Source organism: Desarmillaria tabescens (genome assembly GCF_030435595.1).
Source record: "Desarmillaria tabescens strain CCBAS 213 chromosome Unknown EV420scaffold_44, whole genome shotgun sequence".
Taxonomy (NCBI): Eukaryota; Fungi; Basidiomycota; class Agaricomycetes; order Agaricales; family Physalacriaceae; genus Desarmillaria; species Desarmillaria tabescens.
Window position 1 is genome coordinate 124,599 of NW_026848343.1, and position 13,246 is coordinate 137,844.

Sequence of the window (13,246 nt, forward strand, 5' to 3'; positions counted from 1 at the left end):
CTATGCTTCGTATGGACTCAACGGTCCCGATGAGGATTATTCGTTTGCGTTCCCAAACACTTTCAAGTTCTCAACATCAGAACAGTGGAGCTGGTTGTAATATATGATGCCCCATATTCCTATGAAGCGCGTCACCTTCGGATCGATAAAGCTCGGAAGCAAGAAACCTTAACTCTATCAGTTGCATCAAAGAGTATAGAGACTCCCCAAGACGACGTTCCCGGTCCCATTAAGAGGCACACGGAATGCCTTCTTCGGCACCAAAATGGCAAATGGCTGTTTGAGAAGAATTGGGTCGAGCCTTGCGTCAGGGGTTGAGACCACACGAAAGTGTCCTTTGAAGATGAGACGTTGGCAGGTAGCCTAGTAGCAATGAACTCGAACTTCACTCCAACTTTAGTAACACATAGAAGATATGCACTACATTTGTGCGCGTGCATGAAGGTACCGAAAGGGTTATCGCAGTACGGGTTCGAACAAGTCAACAACGAATGGCTGCCAAATGACGACATTAGCCTGTCTTCATCACCAGGAAAGCGGACCCAAGCGCGAGAGCAGAACTACCAATCACCGTTCGGAGCCTTTCCGATAGCAGAAACTCAAGGATTCAAGGTTTGGGGATAACAAGATTGGCTGCACAGTTAGGCACAGATAGTGAAATGTTCGGACCGACAAAGAAAAGAAGGACGTGTGATTGGCCAAAAACACTTTTAAGAAAACAACGTAAAACAATTAGAAACTAAAACTTTTTAGGTATGCGGTATAGAGCCAGCGATCAGAGGACCACATTGATAGGAGTACAACCAAGGGCGACGACACCGTTCTAAACATTTGGCAGTTAAGACCCCAGAATCTGCTGCAAAGACTTGTTAACTTACAAAGCTGTTGTTCTCACAGCAAACGGCCTGATTGTTGCAGCTGGTGGAACCTAATCCAATGACTGTCATGGGCGAGCAGGTCATACCACTTGAGAAGAAGATGGCCAATCAGAGTCTGCGAAATAACTGAAATTGAAGGAAGCTTACACGTTGGGCATGACACCTTGGACAACGGCCCCGGCTTTTGCAAGCATATCGGGGACGCCCGCGGCGTTCGACTACGAAACCAAATTGAGAATCGTGATCATGAACTTGGACGTCGTAAAGTACTCACAGGCTTAACATTTTCGCAACATTGCATGGAGCCGGTACTGCACTGGCCGCTGGTGGCAGTTGCAGGAGCAGACTGTCTTTGGTAAGCGCAAAGTACGATACTTGCACGACAGTAGCGCTTACCATGACCGAGGTGGTGAGAGTAGCGATCATCACTACGGTGGCGGCAAAAGTACGAGAGAACATTGTGAAGGAGAGTGGTTGTTGAAGAAACTGGTGGAGATGCAGAAGCTGGAGTTTGAAAGAGTTATCCGTGGGCTTTTATAGGTCGTAGGTGACTCCGGTTTGGGGGTGCACGGTCGACTCGCTCGCTTGCCTGTGAACCACCCCTGAAGTCTAATGGAACTTCCGACAGCTACGAAGAACAATCGTTACATATTGCGCGCGATTAGGCAGTGTCATAACCTACGTTGTGATTGCGAGGAACCCAGAGTGACTTGACTGGAAGTACGAATAAGATTCGATGACAAGAAGTCCCGCGCGTAGGTTGATGGGATGTGTAGCCCGTCCCGTTGGTATTGGCGACCCCATTTTTTTACTGTCGCATTATGAACCGGGCGCACCGATCCTGTTCTACGGTTCGTTCTCCATTGCAGATTGCAGAGCTGAGAGCTGAGAACTGAGAACTGAAAGGGGCCCGTACAATGCGCGCCAGTGACACCATATCAGCGCATTCCGAGCCCGAGGCTAAGAACCCGCTGCAGGCCGATTAGCCTTATATTATCAAAAGTATGTCGGTCACCGTCAACGGAGACACGGTATCCGAAACTTCGAGGAAGCATGGGATACCCTCCCATCCCCCATTATGAGATTATGAATGGCAAATGAATAGGAAGAATGAGTGAAAGCAGACAAGTCCTCAGGTAATGCGCGTCAAACAGTACTAGTTCCATCTACAGCTGCTCTGAGATACAGAGGTGCCGAAACCTGTCAAAAGTCCCAAGAGGAGAGCTATGATGGAAAGAAAAGGTTGCCTAGAGCGGAAGTAGGTTCTTTGTAGAACGGTGACGGAGTCCCCTAGTTGATTTCCGAGGCCAATTAATTACAAAACGTCGGGCACCGCGCGCCTGGCCAGAATTAAGGTTACATTCAGTCCTTCATTAAGACGCGGTGAGCTACCAGATTTTAGGGTGATATCGGTTGTGTGTCGACATGAGAGCATGAAGCAGCGGAAGAAAATGAAATTCCAACGTTATTGACGCCACATCCGGATGATCGACCTGCCCTCAAGGGTCTCTGCTCTTACCATCACCATCACCAGTCTGGATCGCGAAATCTTATCGCCTTGGCGTTCTTGTCTTCCTCTGACGCGTATTACACGTCTGTACGAAAAAGAGCGGTGCCGCATACCCAACTGCCTGACCCGTTTTTAAGCGCCGCTGTGCTATCGATTCCTTCTTCAATGCTCGCTATGCTTGACTTCGTTTTCTCCTGGATATATGCTTCTGAGGGTAGCCAATGCCGCGCCAAGGCATCCTTCCTGAAACCAGGCGGATTTTAATCGTATCAGAGGTTTGATTGATTCATCGCGTTTTCCTTGGCTTGCTCCTCATCATCAACATCTAGGCTGCGAGCTCACGAGAGCCTATGGTACGACATAGTTTCTAACAGAAGCCGCCTTTTGGACGCGATTTGATCATACCAGCAAGTGAAGGATTGCCGCTAGCGCGAGGACTCATTGTTTTGGTGGATTATCGTGCCAGCCAGGCTTATCGCCTCGATCGAAGATAATGGAGTGCACAGGTATTACTCTGTTCGCCACTGAACGTTAACCTCAGAGTCGCGTATTTCTACTGCGTGTCGTGTTGGTAGCATTTGCTGTGAACGGGTTCTACGGCATGCGCGCTCGCGTTTCTTATGCAACGAGTCGTAAGTAGCTACACTTTCATCAGGGAGTTCCTATACTTATTATATTCAACAAAACAGCTCTATCTACCAACAGTCCTCGCCTTCACTGCGGTCCTGTTGTTGTTTGCAAGCACTAATCAAGGCAATAGATAAACACTCTTTCGCTGTCGGCTCCCCTGCCTCGTTGCAGAACGGAGTTATCTAGCATGGCATGACCAGCTACTGCTCTCTCCTCGTATTTTTTTTGTTGGCGTGGAAGCCTCGAATTGGAATTAGGTAAGTGCACTCAGATCCATAGCCTTACTAAACAGTTCTGACCATCATATAGGCATATCTGAAAAACAGGTTTTCAAACATCGCGCTCCAATTGTTTTCCCGACGCAGGACGCAAACAGGTGCCCGGAGGAGCGGTGTTAACCATGGCTCTTCTTTTACACGGATTACAGCATGGGCCGGGCCGTTTCTTTCTGGGGTGATACTCCTCCTACCAAAGTCTTATGTCCCACCGTCGACAAGCTTCAACTGAGGTAAGCCCTTTGCGGCATTCTTCATCGTTTTACATCCGCATTTTCTGATTGCTGCTTTATCAGTCCGTCAACGCAAGAATGACTGACCAAACGTTCAAAATTGGGACCTCGCCGTTTGATAGGCCCGGTGGCTGTGTATCGTAGGCACCGAGAAGCTGAAGACCCTCCTTTCTTGCCAAGCTCCTCCTTACCACCTCGTCGACGAACAATTCATTCATTTGCATCATCTCGTTCCGGTTGACGGCACAGTGCACGCAGAGGGTGATAATTTACAGAAGGTTGGACTCCCTCTGCCGTAAACGTTTTCCTGCTCACTTTGTTTTGCTGGTCAGTCCAGGTGCCGTGATTTAAGCCTGGGCGCGCGTTTAAAATCTCCATTGGACACTGCTGTCATGATTCTTGCCGTCATGGCACACCTGAGCGACGAACCGCCTTCGACGAGTCGCCAAGCCGTCATCTGCTCCACAGCGCGGTTGGATGAAGATGGGTGAAGAAGTGACGCTTGAGACTGCGAGTCCTCATGTGTTTTGACGTCGAGTTGTTTGCTTGTATCCAAGTTCTTCTTCGAATTCAGCCCTCGACAATGTCGGATATACATTACCCCGTGTCCCGGTCGGCTCATGTGCTGAGAGCGAAGTGCTTACATGATGTCGGAGAGTCGAGTAATTCACCGCCTGGGTTTTTCTCATCATCATTCTTTCCGTCAGTCCGTGAGTGATGACCGCTAAACGGCCTGATTGGCTGACCACAATTTTTAGACCATGGACGGATCTCAAATGCGTCAACCACATCGATGGAAGTTTGTCGCCGATGATGTTTCTGCGTTTTATTGGGGTGACCCCGCATTTGATGGTAAGGCCAGTGTAGCTTTTTTTGCTCGATGGATGGCTTGGCTGATTAGTTGTGGGTGCAGGTGGCTCTGTCATATGTTGCACTTGGATCTCTGAGGATCCTTGTAATATATGAACTAATAGTGCGGCGTTTGACGTGGAGTTTATGCACCGATGACTTCAAGGCTAGCCCCGCAGACGCCAAGTCGCGCCGCGTCATGAGGACTTTCCATTGACTACCGAGGGAAATTTCTGGTCAAGAGACCGTCTCACTGTCAGGTGGGTGCTTCTGAATGCGGGGCCCCATCATTTCCCCGCTACACCGCCACCACTGGCGGACCGATCTAGTATAGTCCCGGTACACCAACTCACGGATGAGACCCGACCGGACACATATAATTCCGTTACCATACTTAAGTTAGCTCCCCCAAAGGTGTCGTGGAATTGTACACACACCCAACGATGGACCGTCACATATTTCCTGAACACTCTTCTCTCGTTTTGCGTTCTCTCAAAGGGCTCGTAGGCTCTCATCCGTCTCTTACTCTTCTACCGCAGACTAAGACTGTCATAAATGCCGCGCATGACCCAAGCAAGGTTGCGCTGATCTGTGGTGGTGGCGCTGGGCACGAACCTGGGTCGACTGGTTTCGTTGGCAAGGGTTTCCTATCCGCGTCGGTCAGTGGTGACATCTTCGCTTCGCCCTCTGCCAAGCAGGTCTACACTGCTGTCAAAGCCGTCCCGTCCAACAAGGGTACGATACTTATCATCACCAACTATACCGGCGACAACCTCCATTTCGGCTTGGCGTGCCAACAAGCCCGCGCTAACGGTATCGATAACATTGCTATTCTCCCGGTGTGCGATGATGTCAGTGTTGGACGGACGAAGGGTGCGCTGGTGGGGAGGAGGGCGATGGCAGGAACGATTCTTGTGTGCAAGATCCTAGGTGCTGCTTCCGAGGCGGGGTACGGGTTCCAAGAGACACTCGACCTGGGGAAGGCTGTCACTGGTGGTTTGTTATCAATTGGATGCACGCTGGGGCATTGTCATGTCCCTGGACGGGATAATGCCAAGTACGGTGTTATTGGCGAGGATACGATCGAGATTGGGTTGGGTCTGCATAATGAGCCTGGGGTGTATGTTGTCAGCCCGCAGCCCCCGCCTGATAGGCTTATCGAGAAGATGTTGGATTTGCTGTTGAATCAAGAGGATAAGGAGCGGGCTTTTGTGCCGTTTGAGGAGAAGGATAGTGTTGTGTTGTTTGTGAACAATAGTACGTGTTCGTTTTCTTTTTCGTGCGAAGTGGTTCTGACGGGGTTGTTAGTGGGAGGAATGAGTACTCTGGAAATGTACGCGGTTGTTGATGAAGTGACGAGACAGCTAGGTATGTTTATTCTTCACGTTTATCAACTCCTGCATGCTTAACATCATTCCCAGAATCGCATCCCTTCAAAATTCGCATTGCCCGCACTCATTGCGGGTCGTTCATGACATCTCTCAATGCTCCCGGATTCTCCATCTCCCTTCTCAATCTGTCCTTTGTCGCTCGTGCACGGAATAATGGCAAGGGTGAGGCAGAGATTATTGAGCTTGTTGATGCTCCCCACGCCAGTGCTGCATGGCCGGGAAGCAACCTCTCATTAGTCCCCGAGCATCTGGCAAAACGGACACGGGAAGAGAGATTTGTTGATGTTGTGGAAGAGCCTGTGGTGAAGGTAGAGGAGAGTTCCACGAAGGTTCAGGGTATATTGGTGTTTTCTTCTCTTTTGGTGTAATTTTGACGCGTTTTTAGTTGATCCCTGAAACTCTCCGTCGCGTCATTAAGGCTGGTGCTCAGGCTGTTTTGGCCAGCGAACCTGACTTGACGAAATGGGATACGGTAAGCACAGAATCTCAGATTCCGTAATCGCGTTTCTAACTGCAAATTTTCTCAGATCGTTCGGAGATGGTGACTGTGGAGAGACTTGCGCCGCAGGTTCAGAAGCTATTTGAGAGCCCTTGATGATGGCCTTGGGAAAGACGGCGATCTAGTTGGTGTCCTTAGGGAGGTGACTGAAACGATTGATGGTTAGTCTTGTGCCCTCCTCTTTTCGGATACTATACCGATACATTTATTCCAGACACCTGTGGTGGCACCCTAGGCGCCATTTACAGCATCTTCCTTGCCGCTCTCACTGCCGAGGTCCGTATACTTGGTGCTGAGGGCCGAGAAGTGAACTATGGCGATGTGGGGTGAAGCGGCGGGCCGTGCGATTGAGACCCTAGGCCATAGCACGAAAGCCCGTGTTGGGCACCGGACAGGTCATGGATGCGCTGATTCCGTTTGCTGAGGGTACTCTCGTCAGCTTCGTCGACAGTCTGTTTCGGAGATGGAGATCCTAAGGGAGGCTATTAGTCGGTGTGTAGCTGGTGGTGAGGGTACGAAAGATCTAGTGGCCAAGTTGGGAAGGGCAACGTATGTTGGTGAGAAGGAGTCTGAGGGAGGTCTTCCTCCGGATCCCTGGTGCGATGAGCATGGTTGCAGTTTTGTCGAGGGATTGGAGCCGAGCTGGGGGTTCATGTGTAGATTGGGATTGAGGTTTTTTCGATTTTCGTTTTGGGATGATAGCTTGGACGTTCACTCACATGTGCAAATGTATAGACTACGGTATGATAGATGTAATTCAATATGGATACCTTATGTTCACACTACGAGGACAAATACTGAGTTGTCCGTGGAAATAAAGTAAATACTGCCGTTTAGCTTTCTGGCTATTCACACGACTAGCTCCATGACTTCTAACAAAAAATCCACCTTTATCGAAAGCAAGGGTATGTGATAGATTCTAAACTACAAAACCCTCCCGCCTCGAAGGGCGTTAACCGCTCCTTCCAATTTCTGGTCCACTACCATCGTACTACACTAAATACTGCTCCGTATGCGACCGCACCGCATCCAACCGATCCCACTCTGACAGTGAAACACCCTGCAAGCCCTGCGCGACAGTTAAACCTGAAATACACCCTCGGTCGACTACTAAACGCCCTCTCGAGCCTCTCCTGCCTCGGTCTCGCAATCCGTCGTGGATCCCCCTCAGCGCCTGGACCACTTCCAGCGGGAACACAGTCCTGGGCGGGGTATCCTCATCACCCCAGGGTTGCCCGTTCCTATACTGACGAGGCACCCTACGGGCCGATCGGGGAAGGACCCAGTTGGCTTCTTCCAACAGGAACCTCGCGGGGTCTGCCGCCCCGCCGTCGATGTACGGCTGCTCCATGTTCTCCTGCCCGATGTAGATCCGTTTGAAGAACGTGGGCGCGGCGGTCGTCGCACGAGCGGCTTTCCAAATCGGTAGGGAGTCCTCCTGGGGGGCAACGGCGTGTCGGTCCGGAACAAGATGGGCTCTTGCATGTTATTGGCGTCCTTGACGCACACAAAGCTGTTGGGGTTGGAGAAAGTAGTTAGGGCAGGGATTTTATTTAATTTGTTACTTACAAGCCTGTTCATCATCGTCAATCATATCAGTCTCAGCCCCGCTGGCAGGCATTCTGCTCGCCACGATAGATTTCAAAATCTTTTCAAATCTGGTAGCCTTGAACCTTCCATCATGGTGTACTCCGCGTTTGGGATTACCAAAGACCTTTTTTGGAGAGGCTTGCGTAACATGATATTGCTTCGTCAACGGACATACCTAGGCGTCCTACCATAGCCTAGTAATTTCAAAATGGGTCACCTTGGAAAGAGAAAAGCTTTTTAATTACTACTTACCCTCCTGTACTCGTCCCACCTATCATGTCGAAATAATCGCACGGGAGCGGAGCTATGGGGAGTTTCTCCCTCCTCTGTCTGGATCTTCCACATCAACTGCTTCAGGATCGACAGGCCGCGTATACCTCCTCCATCTAATCGGAATCAGAATCAGAAAAACAGCCGTAATAGTTGTAAATACGTGCCGAACGAGAGCAGTTTCACTGGTTTTCTGTCATCCATAATCGCGAGAGAGACGGAGCTCGGCATTGAGCTGCTGTATCGGCTCGTACCGACGTCTTTTCTCTTCATACTGTCTTGATCAATAAGTTCACCTTTTTCTCCTCTACCCTCCTTCCCTCCCACAGACCATCCTCGCTTGTAACCCTGTTACGTCCGTAGAACATCAACATATCCCCTCGTTTTGAAGTATGTACCTACGGACCCTCCTGCATAAAATTGAACCTCGCCTATGTACTTTCGCGGCTTCTTTCTTACACCCATGATTTACTCTCAGTATCATACCCATCATCTTCCCCTTGCCCTCCAGTCTCCTCTCAGCAATTCAGCCCTTTTCTTAGTTCCTTGGTTGTCTGTCGGCATTTCCATCCCTCCCTCAACCTCCAGGTCCCGAGTGATTTCTTCTTTGGGGGTGGCCCGGTCTTCCTGCGGTGCCCTTTTTTCGTGTCTGTGCTCTCTCCCTCTCTTCTTTGTGCCATCCCACTTGTGTTTCTTTCAAGCTATATGGTCTTATTTCGGGGCCATGATAAGGTGACCTCGGCGTGTTTGTGGTGCAGTGCCTTATTAGCTGGTGGTGGACATCTCATCAATGTGTTACCTATCGCGTAATTAGAATGGGGGCTTATAGGAAACATGCATGTCCTTGGAGGGGTGGTCTCTAGAAGAGTGTGTCCAACTCTCCGTCGCCCTGGTGTTTTGGCCAGCGAACCTGATTTGACGATGATCGCGTTTCTAACTGTGGGGAGACTTGAGCCCTTGGGCGAGATTGATGGTTATGTTCCCCTCCCCGCGGCGCTCTTTAATACATTTTATTCCAGGCCGGGCAATTGATATAGTACAAGAGCGCGGGTCAGTTATGGATGCGGGGGGAGATGGGGGAGATGGGGGATTTGGTGGCCAAGTTGGGGAGGGTGGGAGAAGAGGGGGATGGATGCGGTTTGTAGGAGGGTGGAGGAGTTTTTTTGGGATGGGATGCCGGGGCATGCAAATGTAGACTAGGATGTGCTTAACGCGGTACCCTCATATCCGCGGAAATAAAATAAATAAATTTCAAAATCAAAATGGGCTGTGCCGTGTCTATGTCGCGCGTTTAGCTTTCTGCACTCCTACCACCACTTCCATGGACGGCCTAACACCTTCACAGCTACAAGCGCTGAACCAGTTACGTGACCTTACGAATGGTGGTGATGATGATGTTGCTATTGGGGTGCTTTCGAGTGTGGAGTGGGATGTTCAGGTGAGTTTTTTGGTGGTTTGGTGCTGGTGGGTTGTGTGCTGATGGAATATGGTACTTAGAGGGCGGCGGATATGATTTTTGGGAGTGGGGCTGGGGCTGGGGCTGGGAAGAGGGTGGAGAGGTTCGAGGTGGATGATTCGCAGCAGGGTGTAGATGATGACCATGATTGGCCTCAGGTACGCTAGCTAGCTATCCTACTCCCAGTGTGCTGTGGTGTACCCACGCCGTTTCCCCTTTGCAGCGCACAACCTTCCCCTCCAACCCGCGCCCCTCTGCCCTCCTCACGATCCTCACCTACCCCTTCCACGTCCTCTCCTCTCTCTTCCGATTCGTCTTTTCCATCCTCCGGATTCCTATCCCGCATTTCCATGTCCCGTTTTTGTCTCTGCATTTTTATAGGCCTCTGAATGGTACTAGGGTGCCTAGGGGAGCAGATAGCTGGATACACGATTTGGAGGAGGAGACGGGGGCGGTTTGTGTTGGGAGTAGAGGGGGTGGGATGGCTTCTGGTGTTGCGGGGCCGTCGACTTCGAGGTTGGTGGGGAGAGGGAATGGGGATGGGGGGGAAGGGAGGAAGTACTTACCGGATTTTGTGAGGGGGACGTATGAGGGTGTGTTGAGGCGGTGTCTGAAGGAGGCGAGGGTTGGGTGTGTTGTGTTGGTTAGTGAGGAGCATGATGATGATGCCGAGTTTAAGAGGTGGGTTCTAAAACTGCTGGTGCTGATGGGTTCTTACTTGTGTTGCATGCAGGACGACTCTGACGGACCCGGATTTCGTGAATTTCCTCACGGATAATGAGTTTATTGTATGGGGCGGAGACGTTAGGGAGCTGGAGGCGTACTCTGCGTCGGAGAAACTGCAGGCTTCTACGTACCCGTTCGTTGCGTTTGTGGCTATCCAGCCTACGAGGCATTCGCAGGCTTCGTCGCCTCCGCCTACGCTTACGGTGCTTTCGAGGCATCAGGGCTTGCGGGAGACTACTCCGGGGAAGTTGCTGGGGCACCTCCAGGATAACCTCCTCCCGCGCGTGCAGCCTTATTTGGAGCGCGTAAGGAGTTCGCAGAGGGCGTTGGAAAGGGATCGGACGTTGAGGATGCAGCAGGACCAGGCGTTTGAGGATACGGCGAGGAGGGATAAGGAGAGGATTCTGAAGAGGATGGAGGAGGAGAGGAGGGCTGAGGAGGGGAGGAGGGAGGAGGAGAGGAGAGTTAGGGAGGAGGAGGAAAGGGAGGCGGAGAGGATGGTTTGGAGGCGGTGGGCGAGGTCTGCGCTTCTCAAGCCTGAGAACCCGGGGGATAGACTGAGGGTTGCGGTTAGGCTGCCTGGGGGACAGAGGCTTGTGAGGAGGTTTGGGGTGGGGGATACGTTGACGGTTCTTTATGCGTTTGTGGATAAGGAGTTTATTCCCGCCGAGTTTGCCGAGGGGGATGATCCGGAGAGTCCACCACAGCCTGGGGATGTCGAGAGTATCATTGAGGAAGGGAGCGATTGGTGGGGGTTCACGCTGCATAGTGCGTATCCGAGAATTGAGATTCCTTGGGAGCCTAGGAAGAGATTGGGCGATGTGGAGTGTTTGAAGGATGGGGGTGGCCAGTTGGTCGTTGAGCTTGCTGGTGGTGATAAGAGAAGGGTTTCGTTGGACAAGGGGAAGGGGAGGGATAAGGCTCAGACTCAGGAAGATGATGGGTATGATACTGAGAGCGACGATGAGTAGAGTTCATTAGAGTAAAATCATGTTTATTGCCAGGATGTATGTCTTTAAACTAAGAAAGAAGCCACGAAAAGGAAAAGGCCACGTTCAACTCTATACAGACGTTAATCGGAGAGACCCCTGTGGGTCCCCAAGACACTTCAAAACGAGGTGCTAGGGCAGAAATCTCTGGGATTGGGTTGATGTTCCACGGACGTAACAGGTTCCCTGCTTGGGTAGGAGCGGGGATCCTTGACTTGGTCTGTGGGGTGAGAGAAGGGGAGGAGAGGGGAAAATATGGATTTATTGATCGAGCGAGGCGGTCGCTGGGGAGAGAAAACTTTTCGTCGGTGAGGAAGATATACAGTTGCTTTGTCAGCGCTTCGCACGCTCGGTAAAAGTGCCGGATGCCCACTAGACCTTCTTCCGCGTTGGTTAAAAAGATCTCCTGCTCTATAGGCATACTCGTTTCCCCCAGCAAAGTTCCTGCTCCTTATCCTGTGTCGTTAGGGATATGTTTCTTTCCGAATCTCTACTTTTTCTAGTCATGTGGCTTTCTTGTGGATGATTCAGCCTCTCACATACGCTCGGGTCCGTCTACAGGGCACCGACAAAGCGACATCTGTTTAGGTCTACTGTCCCTCCTGCGTCAATTATTCTTCTCGTCGCGTTTCGTTTACCAACCCCCCCCCCCCCTTTGGTTAGAAAGATCCTGCTCTTTACACCCCCTTGCTGGTGAGTATGCGTTGGTTTTCAGGTCCGGTTCCAAATGTCCCCGCAGTATTCTTCTAGCCACTGACAACGTCGCGTTTATTTTACCACCACCACCCCCGCGCGGCCTCTCACACAAGAGAGAGAGTAGGTCTGAACAACCCCGTTCCTCGTCGAGCGTTTTTAGCAGGCAATAGGACCGTTCTGTTGTGAGGCTTGGAAATGAGTCATCATCTACTCCCCCCACCACCACCACCAATTAGCGAACCGCTCCACCATCTGTCTCTCGGATGGATGGATATTCCCCTGTCTCGAAAAATGGTCCCAATGCAACTCCTCCAGAAACCCAAGGTTTCTTTGCACAGGTCAGATAAGTTCCTTCGTTTTTACACTAACCAACGCCTACACAAACTTGGACTCGCTGTATCATGGAGAATTTTTCTTCTAGGTGCAGTTATTCACTACTAGGACACGACACAAGTTCAGAGGTCGCTTGCCACTACACTTCAACTTCATCTCGCCTTTCCCCATCTGAGGTGTAACAATTCCGCAGATTCGACACTGTTTTGGGACGTACCGGTCGCCTATACTAGATATCGCCCCCCCCCTTCCTCACGCAAACCACAAAAGCCCGATCATCGATTTACATAACTGATCTTTCTCCAAGTTGTGAATGTCCAATATAACAGGACCCTCCTTACAGAAGGGAGGAAAAAATCCTTTTTGCCAACGCCTTTTTTCAGGATGTATGAAAGATTCTTAACCTAAATTTAGAAATGAAACTAAAGATACAGATGTGGGATGCTCCCACTGGTTATGCTTATTCGTCCCATCCACCATCTTCGTCGTTGCCACGCCTAGTATCCTTGGAACGAACCTACAAAGTGTTTCTCCGGAGAGTGATGGGGTTCTTCACACCAGGTTGACATAGACCAGGCGAACGTTCTTTCATACCTAGCCTGTGTTCCCTTCTGTGTTGACTGTAACCCTGCATTCTTCTCTCTCCGGCAGATCTGAGATTTTCATGATTCTTTTGTAATGTGTTATCGTTCAATGCGCCTAGGGTGAGCATTCAATATATTCCGAATCCTCCTACTCCGTTATTGTGGCAGATGGGAATTGCTTGACGGACTTGTGTGTGCCGATTTCCAGTGTCGCTGAGGGTGAAAATGCAGCCAAAAACCGATCTGAGCGCATGCTTGTGAGCCCTCTTTATCCCTTATTCACGAGGCTTAAACCTGCCATATATGGCACCTCCACCACTATGTCGATGCAAACCAA

At 50.6% G+C, this 13,246-nt stretch overlaps 4 protein-coding genes across 4 annotated transcripts; 2 read left to right on the forward strand and 2 right to left on the reverse strand.

Moving 5' to 3' along the window:
- Nucleotides 1–645: 645 nt before the first annotated feature.
- EV420DRAFT_872392 (hydrophobin-251) lies at nt 646–1,828 on the reverse strand. Its single transcript, XM_060483819.1, has 6 exons — nt 1,561–1,828; nt 1,275–1,506; nt 1,153–1,224; nt 1,026–1,096; nt 879–966; nt 646–823 (listed from the first exon to the last, which is right to left on the reverse strand). The coding sequence occupies exons 2-6, from the start codon at nt 1,335–1,337 to the stop codon at nt 776–778; spliced, it is 342 nt and encodes a 113-aa protein (XP_060326119.1). The 5' UTR covers nt 1,338–1,506; nt 1,561–1,828; the 3' UTR covers nt 646–775.
- Nucleotides 1,829–4,818: 2,990 nt separating this feature from the next.
- On the forward strand, nt 4,819–6,595 carry EV420DRAFT_1483767 (Dak1 domain-containing protein; the record flags this gene model as incomplete). Its single annotated transcript, XM_060470010.1, has 7 exons — nt 4,819–5,632; nt 5,684–5,743; nt 5,797–6,095; nt 6,152–6,238; nt 6,294–6,307; nt 6,335–6,426; nt 6,480–6,595. The coding sequence occupies 7 exons, from the start codon at nt 4,819–4,821 to the stop codon at nt 6,593–6,595; spliced, it is 1,482 nt and encodes a 493-aa protein (XP_060326120.1).
- Nucleotides 6,596–6,962: 367 nt separating this feature from the next.
- Nucleotides 6,963–8,590, reverse strand: EV420DRAFT_1713694 (uncharacterized protein; the record flags this gene model as incomplete). The annotated part of the gene is made up of 6 exons (XM_060479666.1): nt 6,963–7,741; nt 7,835–7,993; nt 8,031–8,049; nt 8,108–8,241; nt 8,380–8,473; nt 8,528–8,590. 6 exons carry the CDS (start codon nt 8,588–8,590, stop codon nt 7,257–7,259), a joined length of 954 nt encoding a protein of 317 aa, XP_060326121.1. The 3' UTR covers nt 6,963–7,256.
- A 738-nt stretch (nt 8,591–9,328) lies between these two features.
- On the forward strand, nt 9,329–11,311 carry EV420DRAFT_1568587 (uncharacterized protein). The gene is made up of 4 exons (XM_060474176.1): nt 9,329–9,563; nt 9,623–9,739; nt 9,805–10,262; nt 10,315–11,311. Exons 1-4 carry the CDS (start codon nt 9,447–9,449, stop codon nt 11,276–11,278), a joined length of 1,656 nt encoding a protein of 551 aa, XP_060326122.1. The 5' UTR covers nt 9,329–9,446; the 3' UTR covers nt 11,279–11,311.
- The last annotated feature ends 1,935 nt before the right edge of the window (nt 11,312–13,246 follow it).

Excerpts from the sequence above, each read along its gene's own strand:
- EV420DRAFT_872392 (XM_060483819.1), bottom strand. The coding sequence starts at position 1,337 with ATGTTCTCTCGTACTTTTGCCGCCACCGTAGTGATGATCGCTACTCTC. Across the intron at positions 1,097-1,152 it reads GTTGCGAAAATGTTAAGCCT|TCGAACGCCGCGGGCGTCCC; the intron begins GTGAGTACTTTA and ends TTGGTTTCGTAG. Across the intron at positions 824-878 it reads GCTGTGAGAACAACAGCTTT|AACGGTGTCGTCGCCCTTGG; the intron begins GTAAGTTAACAA and ends CCAAATGTTTAG.
- EV420DRAFT_1568587 (XM_060474176.1), top strand. The coding sequence starts at position 9,447 with ATGGACGGCCTAACACCTTCACAGCTACAAGCGCTGAACCAGTTACGT. Across the intron at positions 9,740-9,804 it reads ATGACCATGATTGGCCTCAG|CGCACAACCTTCCCCTCCAA; the intron begins GTACGCTAGCTA and ends TCCCCTTTGCAG. Across the intron at positions 10,263-10,314 it reads GATGATGCCGAGTTTAAGAG|GACGACTCTGACGGACCCGG; the intron begins GTGGGTTCTAAA and ends TGTTGCATGCAG.